Source organism: Lampetra planeri, chromosome 28 (assembly GCF_965212315.1).
Source record: "Lampetra planeri chromosome 28, kcLamPlan1.2.h2, whole genome shotgun sequence".
Classification (NCBI taxonomy): domain Eukaryota; kingdom Metazoa; phylum Chordata; class Hyperoartia; order Petromyzontiformes; family Petromyzontidae; genus Lampetra; species Lampetra planeri.
In genome coordinates, this window is record NC_136134.1 from 11,693,836 (window position 1) to 11,717,776 (window position 23,941).

General features: G+C 45.4%; 1 protein-coding gene across 1 annotated transcript in view; it reads left to right on the forward strand.

Annotated features, from left to right (window-relative positions):
- The window catches only part of LOC144728270 (uncharacterized), an 83,233-nt gene that overhangs the window by 18,916 nt on the left and 40,376 nt on the right, over positions 1-23,941 (forward strand). Inside the window, exon 3 of the mRNA XM_078607580.1 lies at positions 1,410-22,413. Within this exon, the coding sequence (XP_078463706.1) occupies positions 1,410-22,413 (21,004 nt within the window). The remainder of the gene's footprint in view (positions 1-1,409; positions 22,414-23,941) is intronic.

A 23,941-nucleotide genomic window follows, 5' to 3' on the forward strand; every position in this document is an offset into this window, starting at 1 on the left:
CCCCAACAACTTTGGAAGCAACAACTGAATCACCAACAACTGCAGAAGCAACAACTGAATCACCAACAACTGCTGAAGCAACACCTGAATCACCAACAACTTTGGAAGCAACAACTGAATCACAAACAACTGCAGAAGCAACAACTAAATTCCCAACAACTGCAGAAGCAACAACTGAATCACCAACAACTGCAGAAGCAACAACTGAATCACCAACAACTGCTGAAGCAACAACTGAATCACCAACAACTTTGGAAGCAACAACTGAATCCCCAACAACTGCAGAAGCAACATCTGAATCACCAACAACTGCAGAAGCAACAACTGAATCACCAACAACTGCAGAAGCAACAACTGAATCACCAACAACTGCAGAAGCAACAACTGAATCACCAACAACTGCTGAAGCAACAACTGAATCCCCAACAACTGCAGAAGCAACATCTGAATCCCCAACAACTTTGGAAGCAACAACTGAATCACCAACAACTGCAGAAGCAACATCTGAATCACCAACAACTGCAGAAGCAACAACTGAATCACCAACAACTGCAGAAGCAACAACTGAATCACCAACAACTGCAGAAGCAACAACTGAATCACCAACAACTGCTGAAGCAACAACTGAATCCCCAACAACTTTGGAAGCAACAACTGAATCACCAACAACTGCAGAAGCAACAACTGAATCACCAAAAACTACAGAAGCAACAACCGAATCACCAACAACTGCTGAAGCAACAACTGAATCCCCAACAACTTTGGAAGCAACAACTGAATCCCCAACAACTGCAGAAGCAACAACTGAATCCCCAACAACTTTGGAAGCAACAACTGAATCACCAACAACTGCAGAAGCAACAACTAAATTCCCAACAACTGCAGAAGCAACAACTGAATCACCAACAACTGCAGAAGCAACAACTGAATCACCAACAACTGCTGAAGCAACAACTGAATCACCAACAACTTTGGAAGCAACAACTGAATCCCCAACACCTGCAGAAGCAACATCTGAATCACCAACAACTGCAGAAGCAACAACTGAATCACCAACAACTGCAGAAGCAACAACTGAATCACCAACAACTGCAGAAGCAACAACTGAATCACCAACAACTGCTGAAGCAACAACTGAATCCCCAACAACTTTGGAAGCAACAACTGAATCACCAACAACTGCAGAAGCAACAACTGAATCACCAAAAACTACAGAAGCAACAACCGAATCACCAACAACTGCTGAAGCAACAACTGAATCCCCAACAACTTTGGAAGCAACAACTGAATCCCCAACAACTGCAGAAGCAACAACTGAATCACCAACAACTGCTGAAGCAACAACTGAATCCCCAACAACTTTGGAAGCAACAACTGAATCACCCACAACTGCAGAAGCAACAAATGAATCACCAACAACTGCAGAAGCAATAATTGAATCACCAACAACTTTGGAAGCAACAACTGAATCCCCAACAACTGCAGAAACAACTGCATCCCTAGCAACAACTGCAGAACCAACAACAAGTGAATCCTCAACAACTGTGGAACCAACAACTGAATCCCTGACTACAGAGCAAACAACAACTGAATCCCCAACAACTTCAGAAGCAACAACAACTGAATCCCCAACAACAACTGAATCTCCGACTACAGAGCAAACAACAACCGAAATCCTAACAACTTCAGAAGCAACAACTGAATCCCCAACAACTGCACAGACAACAAGTGAATCCTCAACAACTGTGGAAGCAACCACTGAATCACCAACAACTGTAGAAACAACAACTGCATCCATAACAACAACCGCAGACCCAACAACGACTGCAGAACCAACAACTGAATCCCCGACAACAACTGAATCCCCAACTACAGAGCAAACAACAACTGAAATTGTAACAACTTCAGAAGCAACAACTGAATCAAGTACAACTGCAGAAACAACAAGTGAATCACCAAAAACAACTGAATCCACAACTGCAGAACCAACAACAACTGAATCCCCGACTACAGAGCAAACAACTGATATCCTAACAACTTTGGAAGCAACAACTGAATACCCAACTACAGAGCAAACAACAACTGAATCCCCGACAACGACTGAATCCCCAACTACAGAGCAAACAGCAACTGAAATCCTAACAACTTCAGAAGCAACAACTGAATCCTCAACAACTTCAGAAACAACTGCATCCCTAACAACAACGGCAGAACCAACAACAACTGAATCGACGACTACAGAGCAAACAACAACTGAAATCCTAACAACTTCAGAAGCAACAAGTGAATCCTCAACAACTGTGGAAGCAACAACTGAATCACTGACAACTGCAGAACCAACAACTGAATTCCCTACAACAACGACAGAACTAACTACAACTGACTCTCCAACAACTATATTGTCAACAACTACAGAACTAACAACAGGCGAATCCCCATCAACTGCACAGCCAACAAGTGAATCCCCGACAACAACTGCAGAACCAACTACAAAAACTGAATCCCCAACAACAATTGTAGACGTAACAAGTGAATCTCCAACAACTAGGGAATTGCCGACTATGGAACAAACAACAACTGAATCCCCAACAACTTCAGAACCAGCAACTGAATTCCAAATAACAAGTGAATCACCAACAACTGCAAAACCAATAACTGAATCTTCTAAAACAACTGCAGAACCAACAACGGAATTAACTACAACTGCAGAAATAACAACAAATGATTCCCCAACAACTGAATTCCCGACAACAACCACAAAACCAACAACTAGTGAATCCCCAACAACTGCAGAGCCAACAACTGAATCATCAACAACTGTGGAAGCAACAACTAAATTCCTGATAACAAATGCAGAACCAACAACAACTGAATCTTCTACAACAACTGCAGAACCAACAATAAGTGAATCCCCACCAACAACTGCAAATCCACCAAATGATTCGCCAACAACTGAAGAATCGACAACAACTGAATCCCCAACAACTTCAGAACCAGCAACTGAATTCCAAATAACAAGTGAATCACCAACAACTGCAAAACCAATAACTGAATCTTCTAAAACAACTGCAGAACCAACAACGGAATTAACTACAACTGCAGAAATAACAACAAATGATTCCCCAACAACTGAATTCCCGACAACAACCACAAAACCAACAACTAGTGAATCCCCAACAACTGCAGAGCCAACAACTGAATCATCAACAACTGTGGAAGCAACAACTAAATTCCTGATAACAAATGCAGAACCAACAACAACTGAATCTTCTACAACAACTGCAGAACCAACAATAAGTGAATCCCCACCAACAACTGCAAATCCACCAAATGATTCGCCAACAACTGAAGAATCGACAACAACTGAATCCCCAACAATAACTGAATCCCCAACAACTACAGAACCAATTACAAGTGAATTCCCAACAACAATGGGAGAAGCAACAACTGAATACGCAACGACTACAGAACCAAAACCACCCACTGAATCGCCAACAACTGAATCTCCAACAACTACAAAACCAATAACAACTGAATTCCCAGCAACTGGAGAACCAACAACAAGTGAATCTGCTGCAAGCATAACTTCAAGTCGATTACCAACAAGAGCTGAAACCACGAGTGCTGCATTTGTAACTGTGAATCCCACTGTAACTTCACAACCTACTCCAAATTCTGGATCAACAACTGCAGCAACTACACATTCAGAACCACCAAATTCAGCATCTACTACAACAGTTCCAAATGCATCGGTGCTGCCCACTACATCTGCAGTTCCTGGCACAGCAACATCACCAACTACAACTTCCGTATCAGCAACGGGTGTTATATCAACTGCAACTTTAACAAGGACAAGCACAGCACCGTCGTCTTCTTCCCTATCAGGTACTGCTCCATCAACAACTGCAGCAGTAACTGCTACAACAGCTTCAGGCACATCTAAAACTACAGCAACACCTGCTACTTCCCTGACAACTGGGGCTCTAACACCTACAGAATCAACCACGTCACGAAGCCCTACTTTATCTCCAGCTACCACTGCAGCGAAAATCTCTACGACAACTGCCACTGCAGCAACAACAGCATCTCAAATACCGCCTCTAGAAATAACATCAAGCACAGTTCCTGTTACAACTACTTCTCACACAACAGCTGCATCTCCAGTGACGACTACATCTCAAACTGGATCTACACCACAAACCACCACTGCAGCATTCACTGCTTCTACAAATGCAGCAACTACAGGCCCAACCACGGCTTCAACTCAAAGTACAGTTACTTCACCTGCAACAGGAGCTACAACATCAGCAGCCATGAGGACAACAGAAACTGCCACAACTCAATTAGCAACCACAGCTGTAACACTATTATCCGGTGCAACATTTGGTCCCACCTCAACTGCAGGTTTGACAACCGAAAAACAAACAAAAGCTACGACCTCTTCTGTGTCAACAGGAACACCACCAACTGTAACGACAACTTCATCTGTACTCGTACCTTCTACTCTAGCTACCGCATCAACAGCATTCATAGCAACAACAACTGCTTCATCTAACCCATCTGCTCCAAGCACAACTTCAGGTCCTTTATCAACAGTAGCTGAAACCACGAGTGTTGCACTCGTAACTGTTACTCCCACAAAATCTGCATCAACAATTGAAGCATCTACAAATTCAGAACCACCAAATTCAGCATCTACCACAACAGTTCCAAATGCATCGGTGCTGTCCACTACATCTGCAGTTCCTGGCACAGCAACATCACCAACTACAACTTCCGTATCAGCAACGGGTGTTATATCAACTGCAACTTTAACAAGGACAAGCACAGTACCGTCGTCTTCTTCCCTATCAGGTACTGCTCCATCAACAACTGCAGCAGTAACTGCTACAACAGCTTCAGGCACATCTAAAACTACAGCAACACCTGCTACTTCCCTGACAACTGGGGCTCTAACACCTACAGAATCAACCACGTCACGAAGCCCTATTTTATCTCCAGCTACCACTGCAGCGAAAATCTCTACGACAACTGCCACTGGAGCAACAACAGCATCTCAGATAACGCCTCTAGAAATAACATCAAGCACAGTTCCTGTTACAACTACTTCTCACACAACAGCTGCATCTCCAGTAACGACTACATCTCAAACTGGATCTACACCACAAACCACCACTGCAGCATTCACTGCTTCTACAAATGCAGCAACTACAGGCCCAACCATGGCTTCAACTCAAAGTACAGTTACTTCACCTGCAACAGGAGCTACAACATCAGCAGCCATGAGGACAACAAAAACTGCCACAACTCAAATAGCAACCACAGCTGTAACACCATTATCCGGTGCAACATTTGTTCCCACCTCAACTGCAGGTTTGACAACCGAAAAACAAACAAAAGCTACGACCTCTTCTGTGTCAACAGGAACACCACCAACTGTAACGACAACTTCATCTGTACTCGTACCTTCTACTCTAGCTACTGCATCAACAGCATTCATAGCAACAACAACTGCTTCATCTAACCCATCTGCTCCAAGCACAACTTCAGGTCCTTTATCAACAGTAGCTGAAACCACGAGTGTTGCACTCGTAACTGTTACTCCCACAAAATCTGCATCAACAATTGAAGCATCTACAAATTCAGAACCACCAAATTCAGCATCTACCACAACAGTTCCAAATGCATCGGTGCTGTCCACTACATCTGCAGTTCCTGGCACAGCAACATCACCAACTACAACTTCCGTATCAGCAACGGGTGTTATATCAACTGCAACTTTAACAAGGACAAGCACAGTACCGTCGTCTTCTTCCCTATCAGGTACTGCTCCATCAACAACTGCAGCAGTAACTGCTACAACAGCTTCAGGCACATCTAAAACTACAGCAACACCTGCTACTTCCCTGACAACTGGGGCTCTAACACCTACAGAATCAACCACGTCACGAAGCCCTATTTTATCTCCAGCTACCACTGCAGCGAAAATCTCTACGACAACTGCCACTGGAGCAACAACAGCATCTCAGATAACGCCTCTAGAAATAACATCAAGCACAGTTCCTGTTACAACTACTTCTCACACAACAGCTGCATCTCCAGTAACGACTACATCTCAAACTGGATATACACCACAAACCACCACTGCAGCATTCACTGCTTCTACAAATGCAGCAACTACAGGCCCAACCATGGCTTCAACTCAAAGTACAGTTACTTCACCTGCAACAGGAGCTACAACATCAGCAGCCATGAGGACAACAGAAACTGCCACAACTCAAATAGCAACCACAGCTGTAACACCATTATCCGGTGCAACATTTGTTCCCACCTCAACTGCAGGTTTGACAACCGAAAAACAAACAAAAGCTACGACCTCTTCTGTGTCAACAGGAACACCACCAACTGTAACGACAACTTCATCTGTACTCGTACCTTCTACTCTAGCTACTGCATCAACAGCATTCATAGCAACAACAACTGCTTCATCTAACCCATCTGCTCCAAGCACAACTTCAGGTCCTTTATCAACAGTAGCTGAAACCACGAGTGTTGCACTCGTAACTGTTACTCCCACAAAATCTGCATCAACAATTGAAGCATCTACAAATTCAGAACCACCAAATTCAGCATCTACCACAACAGTTCCAAATGCATCGGTGCTGTCCACTACATCTGCAGTTCCTGGCACAGCAACATCACCAACTACAACTTCCGTATCAGCAACGGGTGTTATATCAACTGCAACTTTAACAGGGACAAGCACAGCACCGTCGTCTTATTCCCTATCAGGTACTGCTCCATCAACAACAGCAGCAGTAACTGCTACAACAGCTTCAGGCACATCTAAAACTACAGCACCACCTGCTACTTCCCTGACAACTGGGGCTCTATCGCCTACAGAATCAACCACGTCACGAAGCCCTAATTTATCTCCAGCTACCACTGCAGCGAAAATCTCTACGACAACTGCCACTGGAGCAACAACAACATCTCAGATAACGCCTCTAGAAATAACATCAAGCACAGTTCCTGTTACAACTACTTCTCACACAACATCTGCATCTCCAGCAACGACTACATCTCAAGCTGGATCTACACCACAAACCACCACTGCCGCATTCACTGCTTCTACAAATGCAGCAACTACAGGCCCAACCATGGCTTCAACTCAAAGTACAGTTACTTCACCTGCAACAGGAGCTACAACATCAGCAGCCATGAGGACAACAGAAACTGCCACAACTCAATTAGCAACCACAGCTGTAACACCATTATCCGGTGCAACATTTGGTCCCACCTCAACTGCAGGTTTGACAACCGAAAAACAAACAAAAGCTACGACCTCTTCTGTGTCAACCGGAACACCACCAACTGTAACGACAACTTCATCTGTACTCGTACCTTCTACTCTAGCTACCGCATCAACAGCATTCATAGCAGCAACAACAACTGCTTCATCTAACCCATCTGCTCCAAGCACAACTTCACGTCCTTTACCAACAGTAGCTGAAACCACGAGTGTTGCACTCGTAACTGTTACTCCAACAAATTCTGCATCAACAATTGAAGCATCGACAAATTCAGAACCACCAAATGCAGCATCTACCACAACAGTTCCAAATGCATCGGTGCTGTCCACTACATCTGCAGTTCCTGGCACAGCAACATCACCAACTACAACTTCCGTATCAGCAACGGGTGTTATATCAACTGCAACTTTAACAAGGACAAGCACAGCACCGTCGTCTTCTTCCCTATCAGGTACTGCTCCATCAACAACAGCAGCAGTAACTGCTACAACAGCTTCAGGCACATCTAAAACTACAGCAACACCTGCTACTTCCCTGACAACTGGGGCTCTAACACCTACAGACTCAACCACGTCACGAAGCCCTATTTTATCTCCAGCTACCACTGCAGCGAAAATCTCTACGACAACTGCCACTGGAGCAACAACAGCATCTCAGATAACGCCTCTAGAAATAACATCAAGCACAGTTCCTGTTACAACTACTTCTCACACAACAGCTGCATCTCCAGTAACGACTACATCTCAAACTGGATCTACACCACAAACCACCACTGCAGCATTCACTGCTTCTACAAATGCAGCAACTACAGGCCCAACCATGGCTTCAACTCAAAGTACAGTTACTTCACCTGCAACAGGAGCTACAACATCAGCAGCCATGAGGACAACAGAAACTGCCACAACTCAAATAGCAACCACAGCTGTAACACCATTATCCGGTGCAACATTTGTTCCCACCTCAACTGCAGGTTTGACAACCGAAAAACAAACAAAAGCTACGACCTCTTCTGTGTCAACAGGAACACCACCAACTGTAACGACAACTTCATCTGTACTCGTACCTTCTACTCTAGCTACCGCATCAACAGCATTCATAGCAGCAACAACAACTGCTTCATCTAACCCATCTGCTCCAAGCACAACTTCAGGTCCTTTACCAACAGTAGCTGAAACCACGAGTGTTGCACTCGTAACTCCCACAAATTCTGCATCAACAATTGAAGCATCTACAAATACAGAACCACCAAATTCAGCATCTACCACAACAGTTCCAAATGCATCGGTGCTGCCCACTACATCTGCAGTTCCTGGCACAGCAACATCACCAACTTCAACTTCTGTTTCAGAAACGGGTGTTAAATCAACTGCAACTTTAACAAGGACAACCACAGCACCGTCGTCTTATTCCCTATCAGGTACTGCTCCATCAACAACTGCAGAAGTAACTGCTACAACAGCTTCAGGCACATCTAAAACTACAGCACCACCTGCTACTTCCCTGACAACTGGGGCTCTATCGCCTACAGAATCAACCACGTCACGAAGCCCTAATATATCTCCAGCTACCACTGCAGCGAACATCTCTACGACAACTGCCACTGGAGCAACAACAGCATCTCAGATAACGCCTCTAGAAATAACATCAAGCACAGTTCCTGTTACAACTACTTCTCACACAACATCTGCATCTCCAGCAACGACTACATCTCAAGCTGGATCTACACCACAAACCACCACTGCAGCATTCACTGCTTCTACAAATGCAGCAACTACAGGCCCAACCATGGCTTCAACTCAAAGTACAGTTACTTCACCTGCAACAGGAGCTACAACATCAGCAGCCATGAGGACAACAGAAACTGCCACAACTCAATTAGCAACCACAGCTGTAACACTATTATCCGGTGCAACATTTGGTCCCACCTCAACTGCAGGTTTGACAACCGAAAAACAAACAAAAGCTACGACCTCTTGTGTGTCAACAGAAACACCACCAACTGTAACGACAACTTCATCTGTACTCGTACCTTCTACTCTAGCTACCGCATCAACAGCATTCATAGCAGCAACAACAACTGCTTCATCTAACCCATCTGCTCCAAGCACAACTTCAGGTCCTTTACCAACAGTAGCTGAAACCACGAGTGTTGCACTCGTAACTGTTTCTCCCACAAATTTTGCATCAACAATTGAAGCATCTACAAATTCAGAACCACCAAATTCAGCATCTACCACAACAGTTCCAAATGCATCGGTGCTGCCCACTACATCTGCAGTTCCTGGCACAGCAACATCACCAACTTCAACTTCTGTTTCAGAAACGGGTGTTAAATCAACTGCAACTTTAACAAGGACAACCACAGCACCGTTGTCTTCTTCCCTATCAGGTACTGCTCCATCAACAACTGCAGCAGTAACTGCTACAACAGCTTCAGGCACATCTAAAACTACACCACCACCTGCTGCTTCCCTGACAACTGGGGCTCTATCGCCTACAGAATCAATCACGTCACGAAGCCCTACTTTATCTCCAGCTACCACTGCAGCGAAAATCTCTACGACAACTGCCACTGGAGCAACAACAGCATCTCAGATAACGCCTCTAGAAATAACATCAAGCACAGTTCCTGTTACAACTACTTCTCACACAACAGCTGCATCTCCAGCAACGACTACATCTCAAGCTGGATCTACACAACAAACCACCACTGCAACATTCACTGCTTCTACAAATGCAGCAACTACAGGCCCAACCATGGCTTCAACTCAAAGTACAGTTACTTCACCTGCAACAGGAGCTACAACATCAGCAGCCATGAGGACAACAGAAACTGCCACAACTCAAATAGCAACCACAGCTGTAACACCATTATCCGGTGCAACATTTGTTCCCACCTCAACTGCAGGTTTGACAACCGAAAAACAAACAAAAGCTACGACCTCTTCTGTGTCAACAGGAACACCACCAACTGTAACGACAACTTCATCTGTACTCGTACCTTCTACTCTAGCTACCGCATCAACAGCATTCATAGCAGCAACAACAACTGCTTCATCTAACCCATCTGCTCCAAGCACAACTTCAGGTCCTTTACCAACAGTAGCTGAAACCACGAGTGTTGCACTCGTAACTCCCACAAATTCTGCATCAACAATTGAAGCATCTACAAATACAGAACCACCAAATTCAGCATCTACCACAACAGTTCCAAATGCATCGGTGCTGCCCACTACATCTGCAGTTCCTGGCACAGCAACATCACCAACTTCAACTTCTGTTTCAGAAACGGGTGTTAAATCAACTGCAACTTTAACAAGGACAACCACAGCACCGTCGTCTTATTCCCTATCAGGTACTGCTCCATCAACAACTGCAGCAGTAACTGCTACAACAGCTTCAGGCACATCTAAAACTACAGCACCACCTGCTACTTCCCTGACAACTGGGGCTCTATCGCCTACAGAATCAACCACGTCACGAAGCCCTAATTTATCTCCAGCTACCACTGCAGCGAACATCTCTACGACAACTGCCACTGGAGCAACAACAGCATCTCAGATAACGCCTCTAGAAATAACATCAAGCACAGTTCCTGTTACAACTACTTCTCACACAACATCTGCATCTCCAGCAACGACTACATCTCAAGCTGGATCTACACCACAAACCACCACTGCAGCATTCACTGCTTCTACAAATGCAGCAACTACAGGCTCAACCATGGCTTCAACTCAAAGTACAGTTACTTCACCTGCAACAGGAGCTACAACATCAGCAGCCATTAGGACAACAGAAACTGCCACAACTCAATTAGCAACCACAGCTGTAACACTATTATCCGGTGCAACATTTGGTCCCACCTCAACTGCAGGTTTGACAACCGAAAAACAAACAAAAGCTACGACCTCTTCTGTGTCAACAGGAACACCACCAACTGTAACGACAACTTCATCTGTACTCGTACCTTCTACTCTAGCTACCGCATCAACAGCATTCATAGCAGCAACAACAACTGCTTCATCTAACCCATCTGCTCCAAGCACAACTTCAGGTCCTTTACCAACAGTAGCTGAAACCACGAGTGTTGCACTCGTAACTGTTTCTCCCACAAATTCTGCATCAACAATTGAAGCATCTACAAATTCAGAACCACCAAATTCAGCATCTACCACAACAGTTCCAAATGCATCGGTGCTGCCCACTACATCTGCAGTTCCTGGCACAGCAACATCACCAACTTCAACTTCTGTTTCAGAAACGGGTGTTAAATCAACTGCAACTTTAACAAGGACAACCACAGCACCGTTGTCTTCTTCCCTATCAGGTACTGCTCCATCAACAACTGCAGCAGTAACTGCTACAACAGCTTCAGGCACATCTAAAACTACACCACCACCTGCTGCTTCCCTGACAACTGGGGCTCTATCGCCTACAGAATCAATCACGTCACGAAGCCCTACTTTATCTCCAGCTACCACTGCAGCGAAAATCTCTACGACAACTGCCACTGGAGCAACAACAGCATCTCAGATAACGCCTCTAGAAATAACATCAAGCACAGTTCCTGTTACAACTACTTCTCACACAACAGCTGCATCTCCAGCAACGACTACATCTCAAGCTGGATCTACACAACAAACCACCACTGCAACATTCACTGCTTCTACAAATGCAGCAACTACAGGCCCAACCATGGCTTCAACTCAAAGTACAGTTACTTCACCTGCAACAGGAGCTACAACATCAGCAGCCATGAGGACAACAGAAACTGCCACAACTCAAATAGCAACCACAGCTGTAACACCATTATCCGGTGCAACATTTGTTCCCACCTCAACTGCAGGTTTGACAACCGAAAAACAAACAAAAGCTACGACCTCTTCTGTGTCAACAGGAACACCACCAACTGTAACGACAACTTCATCTGTACTCGTACCTTCTACTCTAGCTACCGCATCAACAGCATTCATAGCAGCAACAACAACTGCTTCATCTAACCCATCTGCTCCAAGCACAACTTCAGGTCCTTTACCAACAGTAGCTGAAACCACGAGTGTTGCACTCGTAACTCCCACAAATTCTGCATCAACAATTGAAGCATCTACAAATACAGAACCACCAAATTCAGCATCTACCACAACAGTTCCAAATGCATCGGTGCTGCCCACTACATCTGCAGTTCCTGGCACAGCAACATCACCAACTTCAACTTCTGTTTCAGAAACGGGTGTTAAATCAACTGCAACTTTAACAAGGACAACCACAGCACCGTCGTCTTATTCCCTATCAGGTACTGCTCCATCAACAACTGCAGCAGTAACTGCTACAACAGCTTCAGGCACATCTAAAACTACAGCACCACCTGCTACTTCCCTGACAACTGGGGCTCTATCGCCTACAGAATCAACCACGTCACGAAGCCCTAATTTATCTCCAGCTACCACTGCAGCGAACATCTCTACGACAACTGCCACTGGAGCAACAACAGCATCTCAGATAACGCCTCTAGAAATAACATCAAGCACAGTTCCTGTTACAACTACTTCTCACACAACATCTGCATCTCCAGCAACGACTACATCTCAAGCTGGATCTACACCACAAACCACCACTGCAGCATTCACTGCTTCTACAAATGCAGCAACTACAGGCCCAACCATGGCTTCAACTCAAAGTACAGTTACTTCACCTGCAACAGGAGCTACAACATCAGCAGCCATGAGGACAACAGAAACTGCCACAACTCAATTAGCAACCACAGCTGTAACACCATTATCCGGTGCAACATTTGGTCCCACCTCAACTGCAGGTTTGACAACCGAAAAACAAACAAAAGCTACGACCTCTTCTGTGTCAACCGGAACACCACCAACTGTAACGACAACTTCATCTGTACTCGTACCTTCTACTCTAGCTACCGCATCAACAGCATTCATAGCAGCAACAACAACTGCTTCATCTAACCCATCTGCTCCAAGCACAACTTCAGGTCCTTTACCAACAGTAGCTGAAACCACGAGTGTTGCACTCGTAACTGTTTCTCCCACAAATTCTGCATCAACAATTGAAGCATCTACAAATTCAGAACCACCAAATTCAGCATCTACCACAACAGTTCCAAATGCATCGGTGCTGCCCACTACATCTGCAGTTCCTGGCACAGCAACATCACCAACTTCAACTTCTGTTTCAGAAACGGGTGTTAAATCAACTGCAACTTTAACAAGGACAACCACAGCACCGTTGTCTTCTTCCCTATCAGGTACTGCTCCATCAACAACTGCAGCAGTAACTGCTACAACAGCTTCAGGCACATCTAAAACTACAGCACCACCTGCTGCTTCCCTGACAACTGGGGCTCTATCGCCTACAGAATCAATCTTGTCACGAAGCCCTACTTTATCTCCAGCTACCACTGCAGCGAAAATCTCTACGACAACTGCCACTGGAGCAACAACAGCATCTCAGATAACGCCTCTAGAAATAACATCAAGCACAGTTCCTGTTACAACTACTTCTCACACAACAGCTGCATCTCCAGCAACGACTACATCTCAAGCTGGATCTACACAACAAACCACCACTGCAACATTCACTGCTTCTACAAATGCAGCAACTACAGGCCCAACCATGGCTTCAACTCAAAGTACAGTTACTTCACCTGCAACAGGAGCTACAACATCAGCAGCCATGAGGACAACAGAAACTGCCACAACTCAAATAGCAACCACAGCTGTAACACCATTATCCGGTGCAACATTTGTTCCCACCTCAACTGCAGGTTTGACAACCGAAAAACAAACAAAAGCTACGACCTCTTCTGTGTCAACAGGAACACCACCAACTGTAACGACAACTTCATCTGTACTCGTACCTTCTACTCTAGCTACCGCATCAACAGCATTCATAGCAGCAACAACAACTGCTTCATCTAACCCATCTGCTCCAAGCACAACTTCAGGTCCTTTACCAACAGTAGCTGAAACCACGAGTGTTGCACTCGTAACTCCCACAAATTCTGCATCAACAATTGAAGCATCTACAAATACAGAACCACCAAATTCAGCATCTACCACAACAGTTCCAAATGCATCGGTGCTGCCCACTACATCTGCAGTTCCTGGCACAGCAACATCACCAACTTCAACTTCTGTTTCAGAAACGGGTGTTAAATCAACTGCAACTTTAACAAGGACAACCACAGCACCGTCGTTTTATTCCCTATCAGGTACTGCTCCATCAACAACTGCAGCAGTAACTGCTACAACAGCTTCAGGCACATCTAAAACTACAGCACCACCTGCTACTTCCCTGACAACTGGGGCTCTATCGCCTACAGAATCAACCACGTCACGAAGCCCTAATTTATCTCCAGCTACCACTGCAGCGAACATCTCTACGACAACTGCCACTGGAGCAACAACAGCATCTCAGATAACGCCTCTAGAAATAACATCAAGCACAGTTCCTGTTACAACTACTTCTCACACAACATCTGCATCTCCAGCAACGACTACATCTCAAGCTGGATCTACACCACAAACCACCACTGCAGCATTCACTGCTTCTACAAATGCAGCAACTACAGGCCCAACCATGGCTTCAACTCAAAGTACAGTTACTTCACCTGCAACAGGAGCTACAACATCAGCAGCCATGAGGACAACAGAAACTGCCACAACTCAATTAGCAACCACAGCTGTAACACCATTATCCGGTGCAACATTTGGTCCCACCTCAACTGCAGGTTTGACAACCGAAAAACAAACAAAAGCTACGACCTCTTCTGTGTCAACCGGAACACCACCAACTGTAACGACAACTTCATCTGTACTCGTACCTTCTACTCTAGCTACCGCATCAACAGCATTCATAGCAGCAACAACAACTGCTTCATCTAACCCATCTGCTCCAAGCACAACTTCAGGTCCTTTACCAACAGTAGCTGAAACCACGAGTGTTGCACTCGTAACTGTTTCTCCCACAAATTTTGCATCAACAATTGAAGCATCTACAAATTCAGAACCACCAAATTCAGCATCTACCACAACAGTTCCAAATGCATCGGTGCTGCCCACTACATCTGCAGTTCCTGGCACAGCAACATCACCAACTTCAACTTCTGTTTCAGAAACGGGTGTTAAATCAACTGCAACTTTAACAAGGACAACCACAGCACCGTTGTCTTCTTCCCTATCAGGTACTGCTCCATCAACAACTGCAGCAGTAACTGCTACAACAGCTTCAGGCACATCTAAAACTACAGCACCACCTGCTGCTTCCCTGACAACTGGGGCTCTATCGCCTACAGAATCAATCTTGTCACGAAGCCCTACTTTATCTCCAGCTACCACTGCAGCGAAAATCTCTACGACAACTGCCACTGGAGCAACAACAGCATCTCAGATAACGCCTCTAGAAATAACATCAAGCACAGTTCCTGTTACAACTACTTCTCACACAACAGCTGCATCTCCAGCAACGACTACATCTCAAGCTGGATCTACACAACAAACCACCACTGCAACATTCACTGCTTCTACAAATGCAGCAACTACAGGCCCAACCATGGCTTCAACTCAAAGTACAGTTACTTCACCTGCAACAGGAGCTACAACATCAGCAGCCATGAGGACAACAGAAACTGCCACAACTCAAATAGCAACCACAGCTGTAACACCATTATCCGGTGCAACATTTGTTCCCACCTCAACTGCAGGTTTGACAACCGAAAAACAAACAAAAGCTACGACCTCTTCTGTGTCAACAGGAACACCACCAACTGTAACGACAACTTCATCTGTACTCGTACCTTCTACTCTAGCTACCGCATCAACAGCATTCATAGCAGCAACAACAACTGCTTCATCTAACCCATCTGCTCCAAGCACAACTTCAGGTCCTTTACCAACAGTAGCTGAAACCACGAGTGTTGCACTCGTAACTCCCACAAATTCTGCATCAACAATTGAAGCATCTACAAATACAGAACCACCAAATTCAGCATCTACCACAACAGTTCCAAATGCATCGGTGCTGCCCACTACATCTGCAGTTCCTGGCACAGCAACATCACCAACTTCAACTTCTGTTTCAGAAACGGGTGTTAAATCAACTGCAACTTTAACAAGGACAACCACAGCACCGTCGTCTTATTCCCTATCAGGTACTGCTCCATCAACAACTGCAGCAGTAACTGCTACAACAGCTTCAGGCACATCTAAAACTACAGCACCACCTGCTACTTCCCTGACAACTGGGGCTCTATCGCCTACAGAATCAACCACGTCACGAAGCCCTAATTTATCTCCAGCTACCACTGCAGCGAACATCTCTACGACAACTGCCACTGGAGCAACAACAGCATCTCAGATAACGCCTCTAGAAATAACATCAAGCACAGTTCCTGTTACAACAACTTCTCACACAACATCTGCATCTCCAGCAACGACTACATCTCAAGCTGGATCTACACCACAAACCACCACTGCAGCATTCACTGCTTCTACAAATGCAGCAACTACAGGCCCAACCATGGCTTCAACTCAAAGTACAGTTACTTCACCTGCAACAGGAGCTACAACATCAGCAGCCATGAGGACAACAGAAACTGCCACAACTCAATTAGCAACCACAGCTGTAACACTATTATCCGGTGCAACATTTGGTCCCACCTCAACTGCAGGTTTGACAACCGAAAAACAAACAAAAGCTACGACCTCTTCTGTGTCAACAGGAACACCACCAACTGTAACGACAACTTCATCTGTACTCGTACCTTCTACTCTAGCTACCGCATCAACAGCATTCATAGCAGCAACAACAACTGCTTCATCTAACCCATCTGCTCCAAGCACAACTTCAGGTCCTTTACCAACAGTAGCTGAAACCACGAGTGTTGCACTCGTAACTGTTTCTCCCACAAATTTTGCATCAACAATTGAAGCATCTACAAATTCAGAACCACCAAATTCAGCATCTACCACAACAGTTCCAAATGCATCGGTGCTGCCCACTACATCTGCAGTTCCTGGCACAGCAACATCACCAACTTCAATTTCTGTTTCAGAAACGGGTGTTAAATCAACTGCAACTTTAACAAGGACAACCACAGCACCGTTGTCTTCTTCCCTATCAGGTACTGCTCCATCAACAACTGCAGCAGTAACTGCTACAACAGCTTCAGGCACATCTAAAACTACAGCACCACCTGCTGCTTCCCTGACAACTGGGGCTCTATCGCCTACAGAATCAATCACGTCACGAAGCCCTACTTTATCTCCAGCTACCACTGCAGCGAAAATCTCTACGACAACTGCCACTGGAGCAACAACAGCATCTCAGATAACGCCTCTAGAAATAACATCAAGCACAGTTCCTGTTACAACTACTTCTCACACAACAGCTGCATCTCCAGCAACGACTACATCTCAAGCTGGATCTACACAACAAACCACCACTGCAACATTCACTGCTTCTACAAATGCAGCAACTACAGGCCCAACCATGGCTTCAACTCAAAGTACAGTTACTTCACCTGCAACAGGAGCTACAACATCAGCAGCCATGAGGACAACAGAAACTGCCACAACTCAAATAGCAACCACAGCTGTAACACCATTATCCGGTGCAACATTTGTTCCCACCTCAACTGCAGGTTTGACAACCGAAAAACAAACAAAAGCTACGACCTCTTCTGTGTCAACAGGAACACCACCAACTGTAACGACAACTTCATCTGTACTCGTACCTTCTACTCTAGCTACCGCATCAACAGCATTCATAGCAGCAACAACAACTGCTTCATCTAACCCATCTGCTCCAAGCACAACTTCAGGTCCTTTACCAACAGTAGCTGAAACCACGAGTGTTGCACTCGTAACTCCCACAAATTCTGCATCAACAATTGAAGCATCTACAAATACAGAACCACCAAATTCAGCATCTACCACAACAGTTCCAAATGCATCGGTGCTGCCCACTACATCTGCAGTTCCTGGCACAGCAACATCACCAACTTCAACTTCTGTTTCAGAAACGGGTGTTAAATCAACTGCAACTTTAACAAGGACAACCACAGCACCGTCGTCTTATTCCCTATCAGGTACTGCTCCATCAACAACTGCAGCAGTAACTGCTACAACAGCTTCAGGCACATCTAAAACTACAGCACCACCTGCTACTTCCCTGACAACTGGGGCTCTATCGCCTACAGAATCAACCACGTCACGAAGCCCTAATTTATCTCCAGCTACCACTGCAGCGAACATCTCTACGACAACTGCCACTGGAGCAACAACAGCATCTCAGATAACGCCTCTAGAAATAACATCAAGCACAGTTCCTGTTACAACTACTTCTCACACAACATCTGCATCTCCAGCAACGACTACATCTCAAGCTGGATCTACACCACAAACCACCACTGCAGCATTCACTGCTTCTACAAATGCAGCAACTACAGGCTCAACCATGGCTTCAACTCAAAGTACAGTTACTTCACCTGCAACAGGAGCTACAACATCAGCAGCCATTAGGACAACAGAAACTGCCACAACTCAATTAGCAACCACAGCTGTAACACTATTATCCGGTGCAACATTTGGTCCCACCTCAACTGCAGGTTTGACAACCGAAAAACAAACAAAAGCTACGACCTCTTCTGTGTCAACAGGAACACCACCAACTGTAACGACAACTTCATCTGTACTCGTACCTTCTACTCTAGCTACCGCATCAACAGCATTCATAGCAGCAACAACAACTGCTTCATCTAACCCATCTGCTCCAAGCACAACTTCAGGTCCTTTACCAACAGTAGCTGAAACCACGAGTGTTGCACTCGTAACTGTTTCTCCCACAAATTCTGCATCAACAATTGAAGCATCTACAAATTCAGAACCACCAAATTCAGCATCTACCACAACAGTTCCAAATGCATCGGTGCTGCCCACTACATCTGCAGTTCCTGGCACAGCAACATCACCAACTTCAACTTCTGTTTCAGAAACGGGTGTTAAATCAACTGCAACTTTAACAAGGACAACCACAGCACCGTTGTCTTCTTCCCTATCAGGTACTGCTCCATCAACAACTGCAGCAGTAACTGCTACAACAGCTTCAGGCACATCTAAAACTACAGCACCACCTGCTGCTTCCCTGACAACTGGGGCTCTATCGCCTACAGAATCAATCACGTCACGAAGCCCTACTTTATCTCCAGCTACCACTGCAGCGAAAATCTCTACGACAACTGCCACTGGAGCAACAACAGCATCTCAGATAACGCCTCTAGAAATAACATCAAGCACAGTTCCTGTTACAACTACTTCTCACACAACAGCTGCATCTCCAGCAACGACTACATCTCAAGCTGGATCTACACAACAAACCACCACTGCAACATTCACTGCTTCTACAAATGCAGCAACTACAGGCCCAACCATGGCTTCAACTCAAAGTACAGTTACTTCACCTGCAACAGGAGCAACAACATCAGCAGCCATGAGGACAACAGAAACTGCCACAACTCAATTAGCAACCACAGCTGTAACACCATTATCCGGTGCAACATTTGGTCCCACCTCAACTGCAGGGTTGACAACCGAAAAACAAACAAAAGCTACGACCTCTTCTGTGTCAACAGGAACACCACCAACTGTAACCACAACTTCATCTGTCCTCGTATCTTCTACTCTAGCTACCGCATCAACAGCATTCATAGCAACAACAACTGCTTCATCTAACCCATCTGCTCCAAGTACAACTTCAGGTCCTTTACCAACAGTAGCTGAAACCACGAGTGTTGCACTCGAGACTGTTACTCCCACAAATTATGCATCAACAATTGAAGCATCTACAAATTCAGAACCACCAAATTCAGCATCTACCACAACAGTTCCAAATGCATCGGTGCTGCCCACCTCATCTGCAGTTCCTGGCACAGCAACCTCACCAACTACAACTTCTGTATCGGCAACAGTTGTTGTACCAACTGCAACTTTAACAAGGACAACCACAGCACCGTCGTCTTCTTCCCTATCAGGTACTGCTCCATCAACAACTGCATCAGTAACTACTACAACAGCTTCAGGCACATCTAAAACTACAGCACCATCTGCTACTTTCCTGACAACTGGGGCTCTATCAACTACAGAATCGACCACGTCACGAAGCCCTAATTTATCTCCAGCTACCACTGCAGCGAAAATCTCTACGACAACTGCCACTGGAGCAACAACAGCATCTCAGATAACACCTCTAGAAATAACATCAAGCACAGTTCCAGTTACAACTACTTCTCACACAACAGCTGCATCTCCAGCAACGACTACATCTCAAGCTGGAAATACACCACAAACCACCACTGCAGCATTCACGGCTTCTACAACTGCAGCAACTACAGGCCCAACCATGGCTTCAACTCAAAGTACAGTTACTTCACCTGCAACAGGAGCAACAACATCAGCAGCAATGAGGACAACAGAAACTGCAACAACTCAATTAGCAACCACAGCTGTAACACCATTATCCGGTGCAACATTTGGTCCCACCTCAACTGCAGGTTTGACAACCGAAAAACAAACAAAAGCTTCGACCTCTTCTGTGTCAACAGGAACACCACCAACTGTAACGACAACTTCATCTGTACTCGTACCTTCTACTCTAGCTACCGCATCAACAGCATTCATAGCAGCAACAACAACTGCTTCATCTAACCCATCTGCTCCAAGCACAACTTCAGGTCCTTTACCAACAGTAGCTGAAACCACGAGTGTTGCACTCGTAACTGTTACTCCCACAAATTCTGCATTAACAACTGAAGCATCTACAAATTCAGAACCACCAAATTCAGCATCTACCACACCAGTTCCAAATGCGTCGGTGCTGCCTACTACATCTGCAGTTCCTGGCACAGCAACATCACCAACTACAACTTCTGTATCGGCAACAGTTGTTGTACCAACTGCAACTTTAACACGGACAACCACAGCACCGTCGTCTTCTTCCCTATCAGGTACTGCTCCATCAAGAACTGCAGCAGTAACTGCTACAACAGCTTCAGGCACATCTAAAACTACAGCACCATCTGCTACTTCCCTGACAAATGGGGCTCTATCACCTACAGAATCAACCACGTCACGAAGCCCTAATTTATCTCCAGCTACCACTGCAGCGAAAATCTCTACAACTGCCACTGGAGCAACAACAGCATCTCAGATAACACCTCTAGAAATAACATCAAGCACAGTTCCAGTTACAACTACTTCTCACACAACAGCTGCATCTCCAGCAACGACTATATCTCAAGCTGGAAATACACCACAAACCACCACTGCAGCATTCACGGCTTCTACAACTGCAGCAACTACAGGCCCAACCATGGCTTCAACTCAAAGTACAGTTACTTCACCTGCAACAGGAGCAACAACATCAGCAGCAATGAGGACAACAGAAACTGCAACAACTCAATTAGCAACCACCGCTGTAACACCATTATCCGGTGCAACATTTGGTCCCACCTCAACTGCAGGTTCGACAACCGAAAAACAAACAAAAGCTTCGACCTCTTCTGTGTCAACAGGAACACCACCAACTGTAACGACAACTTCATCTGTACTCGTATCTTCTACTCTAGCTACCGCATCAACAGCATTCATAGCAACAACAACTGCTTCATCTAACCCATCTGCTCCAAGCACAACTTCAGGTCCTTTACCAACAGTAGTTGAAACCACGAGTGTTGCACTCGTAACTGTTACTCCCACAAATTCTGCATTAACAACTGAAGCATCTACAAATTCAGAACCACCAAATTCAGCATCTACCACAACAGTTCCAAATGCGTCGGTGCTGCCAACTACATCTGCAGTTCCTGGCACAGCAACCTCACCCACCGCAACTGTAGCACCACAAACTACAGTACCATCATATTCCGCTCAATCAAGTACTGCTGCATCAACCACTATCAAGGTACCATTAACGGCAGCTCTGCCAGCATCAACAAATGGCAAGTCAACAATATCTACAATCGTCCCTACATCCGCATCGACACTCGGGATTGGAACCACTATGATACCAGCACCTACTTTTGAAGGTTAGAATTTTTGTAACTTTGGAATGTAAAGTATGATGGTGGCTGACTGTGTTTTCATCGTGCATTGCTTTACTGTTTCAATACGTTACCACTTTAAAACATATGATTAGATGAAATTCCTGAACAGATATTTATTTTAGTAATTTACTCACCAATTTTGACACGTGCAACCGTAATTTTGATAAATAGTTACAATCTTTAATGCTAACTTATCAGGTAAGCAATGACTACAACCTCACATTATAACTACAATGTTACTGATCTATTGTACAAATCTTGGTCTTACAAACCCTAAAACCTGTCTCAGTGAGAATCGTTCAAATGCCCATTATTCTTTACAAAGTGTGCTAATTTTACATATATATTTTTTTAAACCATAAACTTCATAGTGTAGTTGAGAAGTCGACTTGACAGAAAGACTCATCGTCGGCCCCTAGGATCACAACTTAATAGACATATGATACATTAAAGTTAAATGTCATACACAATAAAATATTTTTTTAAATGCTCAATATGCAGCTGATTTAGAGTTCTGTATTCAATATATATTGTATTGTGTTTAAGTTGACTGCTGGCAGCCGAAACATACTGATGATAAACAGAGGAGGCAGAGAGAACTGCTATGTTGATAAATTTGTAGTGACATCGAGGATGTCACTGTATGGTGCCGGCCCGGAAGGGCTGTGCCGTTCGATGTTCCTCCATTGTGGACAGCACCGTGTGGGTGGCTGTGTGTAATACCAGCCCTAACGGACCTTGGTGAGCACTGGGATAGTGCGGGCACCACGCACAGCGTGTGGTGGGGGCTACCACGAGGGGGAGTGGGTGAGCGTGAGCCCAGGGGCAGGGTTGTCCCGGGCCATGGAACTCTGGTTGACCCCTTAGACACGTGATCCGGAGTGTGCACACAAGTGGCCCCAGGTCGGGGGGTGCCGTAAATGGATATAAGGCAGGTCCCTGGGAGGGACCGGGGTCGCTGCATTCTACAAGCTGGAAGCTCAACATCTAGAAGCGGGAAGCTCTACGTCTCAAGCTGAAGCTCTTCATCCTATGAGGCAACCACGTGGTCGGAGACCCGAGTGAGGGTCCGACCCTTCGCAGCAGTAACTCCTCTGTATAGGGTAGTTAGCTGGGGGGTCCCTACCCTAAGCTGTATCTGGTAAAGGGGCAGTTACCCCTTTGTATTACGGCGTTACAATAAATGTGTTGCCTCTAAAAGGAACAACATCTGTGACTCAGTTAAATTCACTACAACTGGTGTCGGAAGTGGGCAACACACGAGTTATTCAACTAGCTGAAGACTATGTCTACATGTCACAGACCATGTATCTGGACATCGGACGACAAGGACGAGGACTTCGTGCAGCTTACAGCTCCGGAGGATGCGGGGGAGACACTTTCAACTGAGCCGGGCGCTATCCAAGCGCTCGATGCTTCGCCGTTGGCGGTGGCGACCCTCCGGGAGGCGCACGAGCATCTCGCGGAGCTCCTCTACACGGCGACTTCGCTCCTTGCGGAGTTTAGCCTC